This window comes from Chrysemys picta, chromosome 4, assembly GCF_011386835.1.
Source record: "Chrysemys picta bellii isolate R12L10 chromosome 4, ASM1138683v2, whole genome shotgun sequence".
In the NCBI taxonomy this organism is placed as follows: Eukaryota; Metazoa; Chordata; order Testudines; family Emydidae; genus Chrysemys; species Chrysemys picta.
The window spans coordinates 10,382,405-10,402,648 of NC_088794.1; the positions used below are offsets into that span (position 1 = coordinate 10,382,405).

A 20,244-nucleotide genomic window follows, 5' to 3' on the forward strand; every position below is an offset into this window, starting at 1 on the left:
GGGGCAGGGACTGGGGGTGGAGGGCTGGGCACCAGGCGGGGCAGGGACTGGGGGAGGAGGGCTGGGCACCAGGCGGGGCAGGGACGGGGGGAGGAGGGCTGGGCACGGGACCAGCCAGTGGTGCGGGTGCGGGGGCTGGGTTCTCAGGGGTGACGTGCGGTGCCCGGCCCCGTGTCATCATGTCTCCTTTGCCCCAGGCCAAGAGCGTGGAGGAGAAGCGGGTCTGGACCCACCACATCAAGAGGCTCATCCTGGAGAACCACCACGCCATCATCCCCCAGAAGGTGAAGCGCCCCAGTGCCACCCGCCTGCTGCCCCCGGTCAGAGCCCCCATCCCCCCGCGGAGTCGAGCGCTCGCACCTGGGGCCCACGCAGACAGGGCCCGAAGCCGAGCCCCAGCGGTTGGCTTCTGAGGGCGTGTGGTCTGGGCTTGGGGTCAGCCCGGCTGTGCCAGAGCGCAGGGAACAGCAGCTACCCCGTGTGGGGCAGAGGGATGGGGAACGCAGCCCCCCGGCACGCTGGCGGCCGTGTGTCACAGGTTCGGTGTTCTCGTCCAGGTCTGGAACGGTCCCAGTGTGTCCGCCCCCGTAGGGTCACACTCGCGCGCTGGGGTGAGCCCCTGGCTTCACCGCCTCCTGGGGCCGAACCTCTGAGCCTTCAGCACCCTGCTTCACACCGTGAGCTCCCTGCAGCGAGTCCACCTGGATTGGACGCTTGGGGAAGACTCGTACCCCCCAAGGGAGCAATGCGCCCCCAACTGAATCAGGAGGGACTCTCAGCCAGCGCTGTAACAGCAGGAGGGTTTCTGAGATGTCTGGAACACAGCCTAGAAAGTCCTCGGTTAACACAGCGAACGGAAAGTTCCAGCCGAGTCCATCTGGGTCAGCGCAGAGCCCTCTGACCCCTCCTCAGTCCTAGCACCCCAGCTTCTCCTTCCAGCAGCCCACACTTAACATCCCTCAGTCCTTCGTCCGTCTTCCTGGGCAAACATTGTCCCCTGGCCCTCCTCCCTAGCCCTGGGTTCCCCAGCTGCTCACACCCGGCTGGCTTCCTGCGGAGGCTGGGCCCTCCATGGTCATGGTAGGTGCTAAATGTCCGGGCAATTGGAGTGGCCATTGTCTTCTGGGACTCTCCATGGGCATGGGGTCCCAGGCCCCGGACAGCCAGGTGTCAGTCTGCACTGGAGCTCTGCAAAGAGCGAACAACCTCCCCACCCCCACCTAATTAACCATGCAGCACATAGGGGAAACTGAGGTACATCCAGTACTCATACAAACCATTATGAAAAATTCCGACTTTGTTGCCCCCGTGGCACCACTGCGCTGCCCTCCCTGTTCGCTAACCGACTGATCTCTGCACCCCTAGGCTAAAGAAGCGATCCTGGAAATGGACTCCTCCCGTAAGTGCTCCCTCCAGCTCGGTCTGTCTGCGGGGCGGAAGGTGGGGTGTCGGTCTCTGGTCCTCTGTCTGGGGCGGGTCCCGTGACTGTGCACGTCTCTCCTATGGGGCACTGGGCTGGCCCAGCAGTGCAGAACGATGACCCTGGCAGGGGCGCTGCAGGGATCGAACTGGGGGCTTTTGGGTCTAACGGCAGTCCCTAGTGCCTGAGCCGTGGGACCTGGCTCTGTGAGCACACAAGCTGCGGCAGGCTCGTAAGCCTGTTTGTGGGGCAGCCACCGGGGTAGGGCTGCGTCGGCCTGGGGGCCGCATGCCAGGCCCGGGCTAGGCTCGTGGGGCCCATCTCGCCCTGCGCTCGCTCTGGTGCGTTGCAGAGGGGCAGGACACATCCCCCTATCCCCCCCACTCACTCTGGCGCGCTGCAGAGGGGCGGGACACGTCCCCCTGTCCCCACCCCGCTCGCTCTGGCGCGCTGCAGAGGGGCGGGGCACGTCCCCCTGTCCCCACCCCGCTCGCTCTGGCGCGCTGCAGAGGGGCGGGGCACGTCCCCCGGTCCCCACCCCGCTCGCTCTGGCGTGCTGCAGAGGGGCGGGGCACGTCCCCCGGTCCCCACCCCGCTCGCTCTGGCGCGCTGCAGAGGGGCGGGGCACGTCCCCCTGTCCCCACCCCGCTCGCTCTGGCGCGCTGCAGAGGGGCGGGGCACGTCCCCCTGTCCCCACCCCGCTCGCTCTGGCGCGCTGCAGAGGGGCGGGGCACGTCCCCCGGTCCCCACCCCGCTCGCTCTGGCGCGCTGCAGAGGGGCGGGGCACGTCCCCCGGTCCCCACCCCGCTCGCTCTGGCGCGCTGCAGAGGGGCGGGGCACGTCCCCCGGTCCCCACCCCGCTCGCTCTGGCGCGCTGCAGAGGGGCGGGGCACGTCCCCCGGTCCCCACCCCGCTCGCTCTGGCGCGCTGCAGAGGGGCGGGGCACGTCCCCCGGTCCCCACCCCGCTCGCTCTGGCGCGCTGCAGAGGGGCGGGGCACGTCCCCCGGTCCCCACCCCGCTCGCTCTGGCGCGCTGCAGAGGGGCGGGGCACGTCCCCCGGTCCCCACCCCGCTCGCTCTGGCGCGCTGCAGAGGGGCGGGGCACGTCCCCCGGTCCCCACCCCGCTCGCTCTGGCGCGCTGCAGAGGGGCGGGGCACGTCCCCCGGTCCCCACCCCGCTCGCTCTGGCGCGCTGCAGAGGGGCGGGGCACGTCCCCCGGTCCCCACCCCGCTCGCTCTGGCGCGCTGCAGAGGGGCGGGACACGTCCCCCTTTCCCCACCCCGCTCGCTCTGGCGCGCTGCAGAGGGGCGGGGCACGTCCCCCGGTCCCCACCCCGCTCGCTCTGGCGCGCTGCAGAGGGGCGGGACACGTCCCCCTTTCCCCACCCCGCTCGCTCTGGCGCGCTGCAGAGGGGCGGGGCACGTCCCCCTTTCCCCACCCCGCTCGCTCTGGCGCGCTGCAGAGGGGCAGGACTCGTGCCGCCTACCCCCCTGCTCACTCTGGTGTGCTGCAGAAGCACTCACCCGCACTCCTCTGCCCCTTTCAGACCCCGCTTGCTACAGATACAGCCCGGAGCGGCTGAAGAAAGCGAAGTCGTGCCAGCCCATGGACGAGGTGCCCCCGCAGGCACGGCAGGGGCGCCGGCAATCGGGTAAGAAGGGAGGGTGTGCCGAGGGAGGGTGCAGCCAGACGGGGCCTTGACATGCCCGGCTTAGAGAGCTCGGTGACTAACGCCCATGTGGCTGTCTCTGCCGACACAGCCCAGGTTTCCCAGGGCGTGCATGGCACCACTGCGGGCGGCTGCTGGCGCTACCCAACGGCTGGTCGCCCTGGGGATTGGGAGCATCGGACAGGATGGCCGCCCACCACCTGAGCCAGTCGCTGCCTCCTGCATGGGGCAGTTGGCAGGGCAGGGAGGGGCCCGTTCAGTGGTCTGCCTCTGGAGGCTGATGGAAGCAGAGGTCCCTGGCAGGCCCTGAGCTAGCGGGGCCTGGCGGAGGAGCAGGGCGCGTTGATGGCTCGGAGGGACGCTGTCACAAGCACCTGTCCTCCGCCACTGGGGAAGCAGCCGTGTAAGTGATTAGATCCACCCTCCTAGGTCGGCCTGGCCGGTGAGTGCACGTGCCACCCTCCCTGCCAGGCCCAAAGGGGAGCGCAGTGCCTGGCACAAACCCCAAGATGCTACTTACACAGGAAGCTCAAGCCGCTGCCAGTTTCCTTCCTCCCCTGCCGGGAACCAGCCCCCTCTGCTCCCCGATCCGTGAATCTCGCCGATGTGAAAACCTGTAGGCAGCGACGGTGAAGGGGCACCGGATCGGCGTGGTCCCCCTGGCACTGGCTGGAGTGATGGCCCGGAAGCCGGGCTGTCTGAGGGGGGTGTACGGCTGGGCTGTGCCCGCACAGAGAGTGGGCAGGTGGCTGACTCGCTCCCTGCTGCTCTGCGGGGGTGAGGGCGGGACTGGATCGTCCGGGTGCAGGGCAAGCGCTGGAGAGTTTGGGGTTGAGTCCCGTCCAGCTGGCTTAGGCCAGCGCCCGTGGGGGCACTGGAGATGTGGGGGTCTTTGTGTCCCAGCCTGCAGCTGGCCCCTGCCCGTCCTTCCCCCTGGGGTCGCTGTCGGGCGAGCTGTCAGCGCTGGCTGTGATGGGGGCTGTTGCATGGCCTTGCCTGGCGGTAGCTGGCCCCTGAGGATCCAGCCCTGGTATCCGTCCAGGATCTGCCCTATACCCACCCGTCCTTCTCCGGGTCAGACCACGGAGGTGACTGTCCCGCTCTGTCCTCAGCATCCTCCTAGCACAGAGGCTGCGTGGCCGGTCGGGAGATGCGCTTAGATTGATCAGTTGTCCCTGACGGTGCGGCTGGACCCCCGGCCACCTTGGCTGCTGTCGGGCCCAGGGCAGCCCGGCCTCCTCTGCTAGGCTGGGTGAACAGGCCGGGCTGCCCTTCGGCAGCTCCCCGTGTCTCGGAGGGGCTTGCAGCTCGGCCCTGGGCGCTTGCTGCTCTCCTGGGGACTCTGGCCTTCTAGCAAGGCAGGAGAGCTCTGGGCTGCGAGCACTACTGTGCCTATGCCTAGATCTCCTCCTCTTCCTCGCGTGTGGTGGAGGCGCGGGCATGGCTGGCTAGCTCAGGCCAGACAGAGGTGATGCTGGGGGAGGGGAAGCAACCCCCAGGTACGCTCTCTTTCCCACCTGTCCTGTGAGCCCATGTTCAGGGCGATAGGGGTGTGTGTCTGTCAGGCCCCTGGCTGAGCCGCAGGGACCAGGGTCGCCTTTCCCCACCTGCCTCCAGCCAGGGGTGTTTGTCCCTGCATCAGAGAGTAGCTGTCCCCTCTACCGCCATTGGCTGGCTTGAATGGAACCCAGGAGTCCTGAGCCCCAGCGTTCCATGGCTGTCAGCCCATAGCTGTGAACCCCCCCCCAGCAAAGCGTCTGCCCCCCCCACCATCTGTGCTGCTCTGGGATTCACACCCATTGCGCTGGGATCGCCTGGACCTTTCTCTTAGGGGGCCCCTGCCCGGCAGCAGGTGTGACGGGTTCTCCCGGGGTGCCACCTGGAACTGGGGTACCACTGAGCCTGCCTGACCCACCAGCCTGGGCTCCCTCTCTCACTATGCTGCTGTGACAAGCTACAGAGCCCTCCAGCCTGCACTTTCACCAGCATTCACACAGGTAGGGACGCGCCCAGCTGCAGTGACATGCAGACGCTCTGATCAGCTCTGCATGGAGAGGCTCCAGCTCGAGAACTTCTCAGCGACTCAGGCACTCACCCCCTCTGGAGTGTAAACCCAAAGTTATACCGTCGTGTGCTGCACGGGGAACTGTACAGCGTAAGCTCGTGAAATTCTCCCCCTCCCTCAGTGTGGAGAAGAATATACGACAGCTTTCTGCCCCGAGGTCTGACTCCCACACACTGGTTTTAGACAAAGCAGAAACAAGTTTATTAACTACAAAAGAGAGATTTGAAATGATTCTAAGTGATAGCAAGTGGCTCAAAGCAGATTACCCAGCATATAAACAAAACACCCAACTAAGCTTAATAGACTAAAGAGATTGGATCTGAATAGCAGATCCTCACCTTAAGAGATGCTACAAACAGGCTGCAGATTCTTAAGGGACAAGCTGCATTTGCTTATAGCTTGGAATCCCCAGATCTTTCATATCCAGGATAAAAACCCCTTTAGCCTGGGTCCAGCACTTCCCCCAGTTCAGTCTTTGTTCCTCAGGTGTTCCCAGGACCCCTCTTGGGTGGGGAGTCAGTGAAGAACCATGATGATGTCACTCCTCTGCCTTAAATAGCTTTTGCATAGGGCGGGAACCCTTTGTTTCAAAGCTTGGTTCCCACTCCAGTCAGTGGAAAAATACTGATCTCCCAAGATGGAATCCAGCACCAGGTGACCTGGTCACATGTCCCTATAGCGTCTCTGTAGCCGTAACTCGGAGGCTGTCTGTAGCATCCTCAGGAAGGCGCCCAGGTGGGAGATAAGCTTCTCCTAAGCCCGATTGTTTTCCCTAATGGCCCTTCCCCACCCAGCTTTTCAGAATGAAAGTATCTTTGTCTAGTGGGCGTTCCCCAGTTGTAACCACATTTGAAATATGGATACATAGTCACTATTCCTAACTTCAGATTCCAAAATGATACATGCATACGAATAGGATAATCATATTCAGCAAATCCTAACCTTTCCAATGACACCTCACATGACTTATCTTCCATAGAATATATGGTGATTGTCATCATCACATGATGTGACACATCACATCTTCACATAATAATATCGTTGTGAAGAATATGGGGTGCAGTGTCACAGCGGCCTGTTCCCAGGCTCTGGAGGGTGGAGGGGTGACTGTACCTGGCCCTCCCCCCAGCCCTTTGTTTTCCAGCTCGTCACACCTGGCTGGCTTCCTGCACAGGGGGACCTTCCATGGTCGCTAGGTGCCAAAATCCGGACAACTGTTTCTGGGACTCTCCGTGGCATGGCCCCCAGGCCCAGACAGCCAGGTGTCAGTCACATCTGGATCTCTGCAAAGAGTAAACAACCTTTCCCCCACCTAGTCAATCATGCAGCACACAGGGGAAACTGAGAGACACTCAATTCATACAAATTATGATGAAAAAATGCTCACTTCGTCACAGGAACACACAAAGAGGGACCACCTGGGAAAACGCTGTTTTGGATGTTTTGCCCAGCGTCACACAGGAACTCTGGACAATTCTCTAGGACAACAGTCAACTGCCCAAGCCAAGACCCTCTTGTCTCTTCCTCCCATCTCCTGCCTCATTCACTGCGTCCCTTCCAGCTTCTGCAACCAATGAGGCAGGGTCCTACAGCCTCCTGCACTGCACAGCCCTGCTCCTTCCCCAGATCAGGGCCCATCTGGTTCACTGATGAGGCAGGAAAAGCCTAGTATATTTTGACTGTCATAATGCATACTTGCACAAGAGGCAGAGTTAAGGTGATACAGGCATCCTTAGTTCTGGCATTTCCTAATGTGAGTGTTTGACTCTGCAGCTGCAACGTTCCTTTAACATAGCTCTTTGCATGTAATTCCTTAGTCTGCACAAAAGCAAACTGAAAAAAAACAGCAGTTCCGTCCTGCGGCATCATCAGGGTTGGAACCTTTACATCCACCCCACAGAACTCTGCTGCTTGAGTTCACAGAGTTACTTGCAGCAGTAGAAGGTTGTCATCATCTGTGTGGACCAGCATGAGGGAGAGACCCTTTGCCGGTGGGTTTCACCGCTATTTGCTGGCAGTTGAAGGGTGAGACTCAGGACTCTTGGGTTCTGTTCCCGGTGCTGGAGGCCAGATTGCCTGGCTCCCTGAGCAGTGTCCTCTCTTTGCAGACTCCGTGGTGGCCTCTGTTCCCAGTGGTGGGAATTCCCCACCGGGGCGGAGCTAGCCAGGCTGACCCCCACGCATCCCCTTTGCATGCAATCAGACTGGTGCCTCCCTGCCCGGCCAGGAGGGCAAAGTTCAAGGCCCTATCCCGGCTGTCAGAGCCTTGGGCAAACAACGGCGGGTCCATCGGCAAACCATTCCCCGCCTCCACCCGCCAGCCAATCGGATTGGCTGTCCAAAGGCTGGCGCGGCGCCCTGCCTGCCATGGGCAGGCAGAGCTGTGCGGCTGTAGGGCTCAGGGCTCCCTCATTCCCATGTGTCCCCCATTCTGGGATCGAAGCTGGCACCAGCCACCCTCTGACTGCTGACTCTGTGCACACTAGCCGGGCCCAGGGCCCTATGAAGGCACCTCCCTGTGGCCGCCAGGAGAGCAGGCAGGGGCCCTCCCCCGTGGGGTCGCTGGCTCTGGAGTGGTTCCCCCCGCCTTCCCTGCAGAGGCTTGTTCTGCATTCTGCTTGTCCCTGCACCAGAGCTGCCCGGCCAGGTGTCTCTCCCCTGCTGCATTGCGGGGCGGGGTGGGGGACGGGGGGGACGGGGACACTGCCGGGCTGGCTCCCAGGCCCTGCCCCTCTCACTGGGTTGTTACAGATCCAGCCAGGGCCACGTTGCTGAAGCCTTGGAGTGCTGGGACTGTTGCCCTGGGTGGGCAGGGCAAGCCCCCATCAGCAGAGCTGCTTTGGGGCTAGCCGTGGGGCAGGCATAGCACGTGGCCAGCTATAGAGCATCCTGGGGGGACATGGTCAGTGCCCTGCAGCCAGTGCCACGCCAGATACACAGGTGGCAGGGCTAGCATGGCAGTGGGTGGGACAGCTGTGTCTCAGGGGCTGTGGGCCCTGCCGGGTCTCGGGGTGCTGGGCAGTGCCAGGCCAGGGGGTGCAGGGTACACAGGTGGCAGGGCTAGCGCAGCCGTGTCTTGGGGGGCTGTGGGCGCTGCCACGTTTCGGGACGGTGGGCGGTGCCAGGCTTGGGGGGTGCAGGTTACACAGCCAGTTGGAGAGCTGCATTGGCTCTAATGGCTGCGTCTGTCCTGTCCTCAGAGCCCTTCCACCTCCGGCGCCGCAGGGAGAAGCTCCCGGACGGACTGCATGGCGGTGTGGGGTCGGGGCGCGCAGGCCGCAGGAAGTCTGGTGCGAGCTCCCCTCTACAGCCTGGGGCACAGTGTGGTGTGGGGATGGGAGCTGCGGTGCTCTGGGCTTGGTGATTCCTGGCACATGGTACTCTTGGGGCCAATCACAGGGATGCGGTGAGGAGGCCTGGTGAACGCACCTCTCCAGCCCCCCGCGGCGGGCCTGAGGGGCCGTCGGGTGGCAGATGGGCTGCCCTGGGGCTCCGCTTTCCAGGAGCGGGAGGCGGTGGTGGAGGAGCTGCGGCGTTGGAGAAGCGCGTTCCCGGTGCCCTGGGGCTGCGCTGGGCTTGGGTGGCGCCTGTGCCCTGCAGGGTCTGGGGCTGGGCAGAAAGCAGACATCCCCCAGCTGCGACCCCGGGGGGGCCGGGCCTGTCCCACACCTGTCGGTCGCATCACCGGGGGGCAGGGTACAACTGGCAGGCCTCTCACTTGCTGTTTTCCCCACAGAGCCTGCCAAGCAGATTGTCAAGCAGCTGGGTGAGAAAGGTGAGCGAGTCCCCGGGATGACACCCCCGCGCACCCGCTTTGGGCTGGGCAGAGCTCAGCCTTCCCTGCTTGGCCAGCCGGGGCCCAGCATGCCTGACCAGACGAACTGCCCCATCTGCCTTTATAGCAGTGGCTCTCAAACTTTTGTACTGGGGACCCCCTGAGGGAATAAATTCAAAACACTTTAACACCATTATAAATGCTGGAGGCAAAGCAGGGTTTGGGGTGCAGGCTGACAGCTCGTGACCCCCCCCATATAATAACCTTGTGACTCCCTGAGGGGTCCTGACCCCTAGTTTGAGAACTCCTGCTTTATATGGCCATTACAATGGCGCCCCTGCCACCTCCCCCGCCCTGGCCATTTGTGGCACTGCCAAGCCATTCCTGTGGCACCGCCTAGCTCACCCTGTGCGGTGCCCTGGCAGAGCAGGACTTGATGCCCTCACCCCAGCGTGCTGGCCTCCCCCGGCTGTGGGGGGGGGGGGTCCCCACTGCTCCATGGCATTGTCGGGCCTGTGGGCGCCACACTCTGCCCCCGGAAGCTGAGTCTCTGCTGGCACAAAGGGACCAGCCACCCAGCCCCGGTCTGGCCCCCCCAGGCAGCTGCTCTAACCTTCCCTGCTCACACGTCAGCTCCCAACACCACAATCCGGGCGTTCGGCAGCCAGCCCAGCCTCACCGCCCTCGGCCCCCTGCAGCTCGTTCCACCAGGGAGGGGCGGCATTGGGGTGATGCGTCTCCGCCCGCTCCCCTCGCGTTGCTGTGGCCCCGGTGCCCGGTGACCCCTTTGCTAATCGCCTGTCTTCTCTCTTCCATGCGCTGGGAATGCGGCAGCAGGACTGAAGGTAAGATCATAGAGCCACAAGGTGAGACGGGACCGCAAGGGTCGTCTAGCCTAGCCCCTGCCAAGCTGCAGGATCTGTTGTCTAAGCCATCCAAGACCGCTGGTTATCCAGCCTCCTTCTGAAAACCTCCAGCGAAGGAGCTTCCTCGACCTCCCTAGGCAGGTCTGTTCCGTCGTCGTCCTCTTCTTGCCGTTAGGAAGCTTTTCCTGAGATTTAATCTAAACCTGCAGTGCTGCCGTTTGAACCCATTGCCTCTTGTCCTGCCCTCTGTGGCAAGAGAGAAACTTTTCTCCATCTTTTTTATGGCAGCCTTTCAAGTATTTGAAGACCAGTATGATGTCCCCTCTTCATCTCCTCTTTTCCGAACTACACATACTCAGTTCCTTCAGCCTTTGCTCGTATGACTTGCATTCCATCCCTTTGATCATCTTTGTCGCTTGCTTCTGGGTCCTTCCCAGTTTCTCTCTACATCCTTTCTATAGGTTGGTGACCAACCTTGGACACAGTACTCCAGCTGAGGCCTCACCAGCGCCGTGTAGAGCGGTACTATCACCTCCCATGACTTGCATGCTGTGCCTCTGTTAATGCAACCCAAAATTGCATTTGCTTTTTTGCAACAGCATCGCATTGCTGGCGCGTGTTTTGGTTGTGATCCACCGCAACTCCCAGATCCATCTCAGCAATGCTGCTGCCAGGACAGTTTCCCCCCATTCTGTGTTTGTGCATTTGGTTTTTCTTCCCTAAGTGCAACACCTCATATTTGTCTTTGTTGAATTTCATTTTGTTGCCTATAGCCCAGTTCTCCAATTTATCAAGATCCCTCTGAATTTAGCTCTATTTTCCCAAGGGTGGGTAACCTCCGCAGCTTTGTGTCATCTGCAGCCTTGGTCAGGTCTACATCCAGGTCAGAAATTCCACCGGACCTGGAACAGAGCCCCATGGAACCCTACTGGAGACCTCCCTCCAATCTGACACCATTCCATTAAGAGTCACTCTTTGTCTGCCGTTGTTTAACCAATTTTGTATCCACTTCATGGTAGTTCTGCCGACCCCACATTTCTCCAGCTTTCCTAGCAGAATGTCATGTCGACTGTGTCAAAGATCTGGAAGCCGCCTGAGCCTGGGGGCGGTGGGAGGGCGCGGAGGGGCTGAAAATGCCAGCTGAGTAGCAGTCGGCATTGGGGGGGGTCTTGCCGCGATGTTTCTGTGCAGCCTGGGGTTCCTCGAACACTGTATGTGCATCGCACGCACGCAGCCCCCCTTTGCCAGTCGCACGTACGTTCACACCCACGCGCTTGTGCCCCAGCACGCACGGCCTAGTGGCCCCCAGCTTTTTGCAGTCACATGGAATCAGGACAGGGGCTGGTGGGGGGACACACCACGACTGGCCCTGTCGGGGCCCCGCCAGCAGCTCCGGCGCCCAGGGATGAGGTGGCCCTAAAGGGAGCCCTTGTTTGTCCCCTGAACAGCACGCCGACAGCACCGGAGCCCTCCTGGAGGCCGGGGCGCCCTTGCAGGTCCCTGGCAGCGCTTGGGAGCCGGCTGAGGGCGAGGGGGGCGCGGAGGAGGAGGAAGCAGCCGTGGGGAAGGAGGAAGAGCAGGCCCTGGGGCAGGGCTCGCTGGAGGAGCTGGCTGTGAGTGACAGCAGCGAGAAGGGAGCTGGGCCGGAGGAGGAGGGCCCGGTGGGCGAGGAGCAGGTAGCTGACTTTGCGAGCTTCCTGCTGGCGGCGCTGCACGGCTGGCACTGTCGGGCCAACGCTTTGCTTTTCTCCCGGGGCCGCACGGTGAGGTGTCTCTCCAACCCCCTCTTGCATGCTGGCCTGGCGCATGGCTCGGGACTGCCTGCCCCCCCGCTCTCCTCTATCTCCCACCTGCCGCCCTGCTCGGGGCAGGCTGATCAGGACCCCCGGCTGGATTGGAGCTATTAACCCTTCACTGATCTGACGGAGTGGCCGCTGTGACTCCCAGCATGCTTTGCACCCCTCTATCTAACCCCACTCATGGCTGGCTGGCATGCCAGAGGCGGCCCCCTCTGTCGGCCCGTCTCTCCCAAGGGGAAGCTGGTCCGGTTCCCTTGGAGCAGGAAGGCGACGTGCAGCCGATCTGAACAGTGCCAGGTCTCTGCTGGGAGCTCTGACATCGGAACCCGTCTGGGGCTGGCCGGCGGATCTCGCTCCACAGCTCTAGTGCTAGAACCAGACCTCTAGGACGTTGCGGTGGAGGACGCTGGCGCTTGACCGGGTCGGAATTGGGCTGCTGCTCTGGGGCTCTGAGGTTCTCGGGCCGGCTCGGTGCCACCATGGCTGTCTGAGCCGTGGCCCAGCGGTGTAACGCGTCCCCTTTACTGTGTTTCAGGGCAAGGGGCCCAAGGGAAGCCAGGAGCCAGGGAGTCCCGAGAACCGTCGCAGTGCAGAGATGGCCTCGGTCATCCTGGAGGTGAGTGAGAGACGACCCCATGGGGGTGAATGGGCCACCTTTCCCATTATCCTTCACCGAGCCCGGGGGGTTGGGCGCTGCGCAGACCCGAGGTCGGGGGGACCCCATTGGGCTGAGTGCTGCCCAGAACACCCCATCCGCACAGCCGAGGGGGGGTGGGCTGTCAAGCTGGGCGCTGCACAGACACTGGCCTAGCCCCAAAGAGCTCCCAGCCAAAGGGAGACAGGCACCACCCTGTGCTGCTGAGGTCTCCCAGCGGGGCAATGATGGAGCCAGGATAGATCGCAGGTGTCCTGAGTCTCGGCTCGCTGCCTTCGTACCACCGGAGCAGCGACCTCCTGACCAATCAGCATTTGCACTTCACTATAGCACCTTCCGCCTGTGAATTTCACAGCCCAGTGCAAGGGCCTGTTCACCCAACACCGCCCTGCCAGGTAATTGGACTGCTGTAGATTGGGAAACTGAGGCACAATGAGGTGGGATGATGCAACAAGAGAGCGACAGCACCAGGACCCAGTCGTCGTCTTGTCCTCTGCTCTTACCACTGCTCACAGTGGCTCCCTGAACCTGGGGCTAGAACCCAGGAGTCCTGACTCCCAGCCCTATGCTTTAACCACCAGACCCCATTCCCTTCCCAGGGCCAGGGATAGAACCCAGGAGTCCTGGCTCCCAGCCCCCTGCTCTAACCACCAGAGCCAGGGATAGAACCTGACTCCTAGTGCATCTCTTGCCGCTAGCCAACATCCCCTTCCTTTTCCCTGGCTGATGGGTGGGAGTTGCCGAGTCTGTCTCCAGCCAGCCTGCCCCTGTACCTCTGAAGGAGAAGACCCCTTCTTGGCTTCCTTCAAGGGGGCATTGAAGGAAATCAAAAATGGTAACTTGATAACCAGTGAAAGGCAATTCACCCCCTTTTCACCCAACGGGTGATCAGCCTGTGGAACTCCCTGCCACAGGAAGGTTGGGGGAGGACCAGGAGCTGAGCAAGATGAGAAAAAAAACATTGGACGCTTGTATGGCGATCAATGTGCAGCGTAAGACAGCAGCGAGTGCTTCAAACATTGGGGCATGAGATCTATATGAAGGCCAATTATCTCCCAGCAGCTGCCGCAGGGGTCCCACTTCTGGCACGGACTGGGGTCAGAGCTGGGGCACCAGCCCGGCAATTCCCCTGTGCCTCAGAATCCGCAGGAATCCCGGGCTCCTTCCCGCCCTGGAGGAGACGAGCCAGCGCCCCAGGGATGGCGCGTCGGGCGCTGGGTCAGGGTGGGCGGGCTGCTGTTTGGGGAAGCACACGCCTCCACTCACTCTCCATGCTGCCCCGCAGGCTGCCCCGGAGCCCAGTGGGCTGCCCGAGGAAGAGGGCCCAGAGGAGTCCCCTGAGGCCGCGAGCACCCCCGAGCCGGCCCAGCAGAGGGCGATGGAGCAGGAGCAGAGCCTGGCCACGGCGGAGAACATGGAGGACCTCAAAGCCCTGAGCAGCGAGGAAGAGGAGGAGGAGGAGGAGACCAGGGCGAGGAGCATTCTGCCCCCGTCGGTGCTGGACCACGCCAGCCTCATCGCCGAGATGTTCGCCAGCAGCTTCTCACGGCGCAGCAGCCTGGCGCTGGAGGAGGGCCGGCCCGGGGGCTTCCTGACGCCCAGGCTGGTCAGCCGGAGCAGCAGCGTGCTGAGCCTGGAGGGCAGCGAGAAGGGGCAGGGCCGCGGCAGCGCCGCCAACTCCCAGGGCCGCGTCTCGCCGCCAGGCTCCACCCGCAGCGGGGCCGCTTCGCCCGGCTCCTTGGAGCCCGAGCGCACCCCCTGCCACAGAAAAGAGTCCATGCTCTCCCAGCGGGACCGGCTGCTGCTGGACAAGATCAAGAGCTACTACGAGTGCGCGGAGCACCGCGATGCCGGCTTTAGCATCCGGCGCCGGGAGAGCCTCTCCTACATCCCCAAGGGGCTGGTGAGGAACTCGGTCTGCCGTCTCAACAGCCTCCCGCCACCGGAGCAGCACGCCGACGCCAGGCGGGGAGCGGGTGGCTCGGGGAGCGGCGGGCGGACCGCCGCTTGGGTGCTGGCGGGCGTCCCCACCGCCAGGTCCAGGGCCGAGCCCAGCACCCCCGTCACCGAGGAGGAGTTCCGTCCACCCGCCGAGATGATCAAGGTGTGGGAGGGCATGGAGAAGCTGAGCGCCGGCCAGCCCTGCCCGGAGAGGGGCAGCGGGGAGGGCGCAGCTGGTGCCACCGCTGCGTGGCCCCTGGACAGGAGCCAGGAGAACGGCTTGGACCTGCACGAGCCGCTGCTCATCCTGGAGGACGACGAGCTGAGCGCCATCGCAGAGGAGTCGGCCGGGCCCTCGCCCGAGAGCCGGTCCCCCACGGAGCGAGCGGGGCCCGCCAGGCTGGCCGGCCAGCTGCAGAGACTGGCGCAGGAACTGGGCCACCCCGCCAAGCCGTGTCCCCGGGTCCCGCCGCTCTCGGAGGCCGAGCTGAGCGAGCGCCTGAAGAACAAGGTGTACCAGCTGGCGCGCCAGTACAGCCTGCGCATCAGGAACCGCCAGCCAGCCGGGCACAGGCGGCTTGCCAAGCTGGAGGAGCTGAGGAGCTGTGCAGCGTCCCCCCCGCGTGACGGGCACCAGGAGGTGAAGAGAAGCCCAGGTGGGTGCTCCCCGGTCTGTGGGGCTGGGTAGGAGGGCTGGCACGGGACAGGGAAGGCTTGGTGGGCTGTGGGGCTGGCTAGGAGGGCTGGCACGGGACAGGGAAGGCTTGGTGGGCTGTGGGGCTGGCTAGGAGGGCTGGCACAGAGCTAGCCAAACTCCCCAGGGCTGGCACAGGGCAGGGAAGGCAGGTGCCCCCGGCTCTGGCCCCTCCGCTCACCAGCACGTGTGATTTTCCCCCCCCCAGGCTCCCGGAAGAAGCCAGCGCTCTCTCTCGCGGCCTTTGAGCAGGTGGTGCTGCAGGAGTACAGCCCCCGCACGCCGCTCTCTGCCACCGCCTCCTCGCAAGACAAGTCGCCCAAGTGCTTCTCCTACAGCCCCTCCTGCCCCACCTCACCCGGCAGTGGCATCTCGCCCGACCCCTCGTCCTGCAGCTCGCTCAGCCCCATCGTGGCGGAGACGTTCACCTGGCCTGACGTGCGGGAGCTGCGCTCCAGGTACTCCTTTGGCACGGCCTTCCCCGGCCCACGTCGGCCCCTCCCAGTCAACAGGAGCCGGTCGGCGCCGGAGAAGATGGTGGCTGAGCTGCCGGGAGGCGTCCCGGGACAGGAGGGCTCGCGCGGGCTGGAGCAGAGCCCCGGGAGGGACCGGAGCACCGAGGAGAGCCCAGACCCCAGCGCGCGGCAACGCCAGAGGAACCAGAGCGCTGGCTCACTGCGCATCACCGCGGAGGCCATGCTGGGCGACCAGCGGGTCATCGTGCTGGAGAAGGTGCCGTGTGGCGGGGACCCACCTGCCCCCGAGGAGCTGCCCGATGCCGCCAGCTACGTGCAGATCCGCTCTCCCACCTCGCGGGAGCGGATCTCGCTCAAGGCTGTGGCAGAGCGCTGCAAGGCCTACCAGGAGTCGGACGAGTACCGGCGGCTGGAGGAGGGCCCGGCCCTCGAGCCCAGCCGGGCCGCAGGCTGGGAGCAGGCGGCCGCTGGCCAGCACGGCCGCGTGAGGAGCCTGCGGGAGAAGTTCCAGACCCTGAACTCTGCCAGTTGAGTGGACGCCTGGCCTGCCCGGCTCATGAGGGGGAGGCCGGACTTGTGTACATAGCGAGCGCCTTCCTCCTCCCCCCGCCAACGCCCCCCACCCGCATGGGACTAAACCCCCAGGACCAGGCTGGGCCATGGCCAGAGACCTGCTCTCAGCGGGGGCTCTGCGCTGAAGCATGCACCTGCAGATCCTGGGCTGGCAGGAGCAGCGGGCAGTGCCCACCACCAGGACCTTGGCGCAGAGTCTGCCCGCTGCCCTGCGGCTGATCCTTGGCAGCCCTGCTGGCACGAGGGGCTGTGCTGCTGGCCAGTCCGGGAGGAGGAGGGTGAATTGATCTCCGCTGGGCTGGGTGGAAGGGAGCGTGGTGTACCTGGGTGCCCCATGCAGGGCGGCTGTATACATCAGGGTCATGTTGGCTGTACACACACTTCAGTGCAATAATCACCCCTCTCGCCTCCTGCCTGCCTCCTCATGTCTCCTGCAGCCTCGGCACCGCTGCTCTTCGGGGAGGGGAGGCAGCGCGGCCTAGTGGGCAGGCGCCGTCTCGCTATGTGTGCAGCACCTGGCGCGTGTGGCCCCTGCGCTCGGCTGGTGCGGGAGTACGGGGGGCACAGCAGGCCCTGCAGGGGGGCAAAGCGGGGAGGTGCGCTCTCCCTGGGGCAATGCTCTGGGAGGCACTCACTCCGGCTGAGGTTGGCACAGGCTGTGCAGGGCAGCTCTGGCTTCTTCCTGTGCCAGTGCTCCCCACTGGGAGATGGGGCCTCCTCTAGGGGGCGTCACTCTTAGAGAGGGCCGGGGAGGGGCCAGCGCCCCTTTGTCCTATGGGTGCCCTGCCAGGTTCCCGCCCTAAGAGCGACACCGCTGCCCCCTCCAGCTCCCATGGCAGGGACGCTGAGTGCCCCCCACCTGCCCTTAGCCTGCTGGCTGGTTGCTAGTGGTGCCCCCTCCACTGGGCACTGCCTGTGAATCTCTTGCCCTGGCAGCTCGTGCTGAGCCCAGCTCTGGCAAGGGGGCAGTGCCAGCTCCGCTCTCGGGGCTGGGGGTGAGGCTGCTTTGCTAGGCCGGGTCTCCTACAGATCCAGGCCCAGGCTGGGTTTGAGGACCTCAGCTCAGTGGGCTGCATTATTCCTGGGGGTGTCCCCCGCCCCCCCCCCCCCCCCCCCCCCGCTTGCCAGTGGCTGACCCAGCCATGCCAGGGGCAGAGTAAGGAACAGCCACGGCCCACCCTGCAGCTCCAGGTTCTGTGGGAGGTGGGGCTCCCGGGGCTGGGATCACACCTCCCTGCCCACCTCCTAACCCCCACCCTGCCATGGGTACTGGATGAGCATAAACCAGTCTGGGCCAAGGGCTGGGCGCTGCCGGCCTGGCCTCTGCCTGTGAGCCAGGGCAGGGCCAGCCTCTGAGCTGGGCTAAAGCAGAGAGTCCCGTGTGGCCCTGGGTGACTCCCAACTGTGCTGCCTGCTGGGGGCTCACTTGCCCCCCAGCCCGCAAACACTTACCCATGTGCCTCATTGCAGGCTCTGGCCTCACCCCGTGGGACCCAGCAATGGAAAATTCAGTGATTCAAAACCATCCACTCCTCCCCCTCAAATAGATCGCTGACCGGCCTCCCCAATACCTCGCTGACCGCCCACTGCTCTAGCACTGTGCCTATGCCCCCAATCGCCCCTTGTGCAGCTGCCACATGCCCCCAGAGACAGCACTGTACAAATGCCCCATTCCCTGATATATCACACTGCAGCTGCACCCCCGAAACTTCACTGTACAAATGCCACATGCCCCCCCACTATGTTACGGTGCAAACGCCCCTGCCCTGATAATCACTGGGCAAAGGCACTCCCAAAACTTCTCTGTACAAATGCCCCAGCCCCCGATCTCACTGTGAAAACACCCCAATCGATCCCTGTATCACTGTGCAAATGTCACATGCCGATATCTCACTCTGCAAATGCCCCAGACCCATGTAGCCCTGTGCAAATACCCCAATAGATCATTATGCAAATGCCACTCCCCAATAGACCGCTGCGCAAATGCCCTCTGCATGCCCCCGATAGCACTGTACAAACGCCCCATTTCCCTGTTATGGCACTGTATTGACACCCCAGACCCCCGCTATTTCCCCTTGCAAACACTCTCCAATAAATGCCACATGCCACCCCCCTACCGCTATCTCACTGTGCAAACGCTGCAGACCCCAAGAGATCCCTGTACAAACGCAACATGCCCCCGGTGTAGCACTGTGGCAATACCCCTCCCGCTAGATCACTGTGCAAACACGACAGCCCCCTGCCCCGGTAGCTCACTTTGCAAATGCCCCGGCCTCCTGAGATTGCAGTGTGAAAACGACACCCACCACCCACTGTCCGAACACCCGTGGCCCCCTGGTATAGCACTGCAAATGCCACACACCTCCCCCGATAGATCACTGGGCAAATATCCCATGTCTGATATATCACTGTGAAAACACTCCCCCTCCCCCACTTATACAAACACCCCCGATAGATCACGGGACAAAGGCCACACTCCCCCACCCCGGCATATCACTGCACATGCCAGCTGCTCTGTGCAGGGGCTGGGCCTGGCCCCGGAGCTGATGAGATGTACGGGCATGTGACCCGCTGGTGAGTGTATTATAGGCCCTGCTCTGGGCTGAGCCCTGGAGGCCAGGAGCCTGTGACAGCTGCTCCCTGTGCAGCCCCAGCGGTTTACTGGAAACTCCTGGTTCTGTCTCCAGTGCAGCAGCTGCCGGCCCGGTTCTGTCCATGCCGGGGGAAGTTACTGCTCATCCCGGCCTTTGTGTTGCAGCCCTTCTGCCTGGAACTGTCACCGTCACACACGTGCCTGGCTAGCTAAAGGCCTATGGCGCCCATCACCATTGTATCTGGGTGTCTCCTCTCTCCGATGCTGCGATACCTGTGGGACTCGGAGACGTCAGGCTTGGCTCCATGGAACACGCACTGGGGCGTTTAGCTGGCGCCAGCCCTGCAGAGTCTGCATGGGACAGTGAGCGTGCAACAGGCCGGGGCGCTGGTGAAATCACCCCCCTCCGAGCCCTGCCACCGAACCCTGAGAGCACGTCCGCACCACAGACCAACGTGTGGTGGCACCCCAGCACGGGCCGCGGGAGACGGGGACCCGAGTCCCTGCCTCGTTACAGCCTCCCTGTGGGACTGCAGGGCACGGCCATGCTGCAGCTGGAGGGGAGATAGGAGCACAGGTGTGCCTCCCTGTGCCAGCTTTCCTCTCACGCGTGGGGTGATGGGGCAGCCCTGGGGACCTTGGCTAGGCACGTGCCACCAGCCCTTTGCTGCTATTTGAGGGGTGGAGCAGATGAAGCTGGCGTTTCACAGCTAGGTCTAAGTGAGCCGCCATAGGTGTATGCGAGCTGTAACCGCACCTGCCCGTGCAGAAATCCCCACATCACCTGCCCAGGCCACGCCGGCTGGCAGCCTACACCAGAGCAGGGAACTGGGCCCAGGTCTTCCAGCACCTCAGCCAGTGCCCTGACCACTGCTCTGCCCTTGCCACGCTGCAGCATGTCCCAAAGGAGGTGCAAGTGCCTAGCCCAGAGGGCTGAGTGTTAGGGGTGTGGAGCCCTGGGAGGGAGGGGGGGCATGCTGCTCCCAGCCGCTTTCTAATGGGGCCTTAGGGAGCTGCCCCCAGTTGCAGGGGGCCTGGGTCCAGACACGCTTTGGCCCTGTTGCCAATTCCCAGCCTCACACCAGCTGCCAGGCGTGGGCTGAGCCCAGCTCTCAACTTCTCTCTGGTTGGGCCTCCAGGAAAGTTGGTGGGGGACATTTCCAGCGGTGTCTCAGGGCCACTGGCGAAGCTCTTCGGGCACCTAGAGATGCAGAGCTGCACATAAGGGCTTTTCAAATCCCCACTCGGCACCTCGTTGTATCTGTAGGCGCCTAAAACCCTTCATAAATCAGTCCAAGAGCCTAAACTCCCTTGGCGTTCCCAGAGATTTGGGCTCCCAAGTCACTTAGCTGCTTTGGGAAACATTCCCCTTGGGCCTCTAAAAAGTCCTGTCCTCTGTGCGCTGCTTTCCCCGCCCTGGTGGTTCCTGGCTGGCTGAGCCAGCACCGTTCAGCCAACGCTCCCTTGCCAGCCACTGCACAGGAGGGTTGTTATCACAGATGCTCTTCCGCAGCAACAGGGCTCCCTGCGGGTTCGTCCGGATTCCCCGCCCCTCGGCACAGAAACGGTCTTCCCCGGACCCCTAGGAACATAGGGCGGGTGGGCCCTCTAGTCCTGCCCCTGTGCTGAGGCAGAACCCCACACCAGCCCTAACTGGCATCTGTCCACCCTGTTCTTAAAACCTCCACAGCCTGCCTGGGTAACCCACTCCAGGGCC

General features: G+C 63.4%; 1 protein-coding gene across 7 annotated transcripts in view; it reads left to right on the forward strand.

Moving 5' to 3' along the window:
• The window catches only part of PLEKHG3 (pleckstrin homology and RhoGEF domain containing G3), a 43,639-nt gene extending 27,294 nt beyond the window's left edge, over nt 1-16,345 (forward strand). For 5 of the 7 annotated variants that reach the window (XM_065591275.1, XM_065591276.1, XM_065591271.1 and 2 more), the window contains 10 exons: nt 198-284; nt 1,366-1,399; nt 2,968-3,072; nt 8,356-8,445; nt 8,892-8,930; nt 9,765-9,775; nt 11,245-11,559; nt 12,131-12,211; nt 13,536-14,847; nt 15,094-16,345. In XM_065591275.1, coding sequence (XP_065447347.1) covers nt 198-284; nt 1,366-1,399; nt 2,968-3,072; nt 8,356-8,445; nt 8,892-8,930; nt 9,765-9,775; nt 11,245-11,559; nt 12,131-12,211; nt 13,536-14,847; nt 15,094-15,893 — 2,874 coding nt within the window. In that variant the 3' untranslated portion in view covers nt 15,894-16,345. The remainder of the gene's footprint in view (nt 1-197; nt 285-1,365; nt 1,400-2,967; nt 3,073-8,355; nt 8,446-8,891; nt 8,931-9,764; nt 9,776-11,244; nt 11,560-12,130; nt 12,212-13,535; nt 14,848-15,093) is intronic. The other 2 variants (XM_065591274.1, XM_065591272.1) reach the window with 2 other exon arrangements.
• Nucleotides 16,346-20,244: the final 3,899 nt, after the last annotated feature.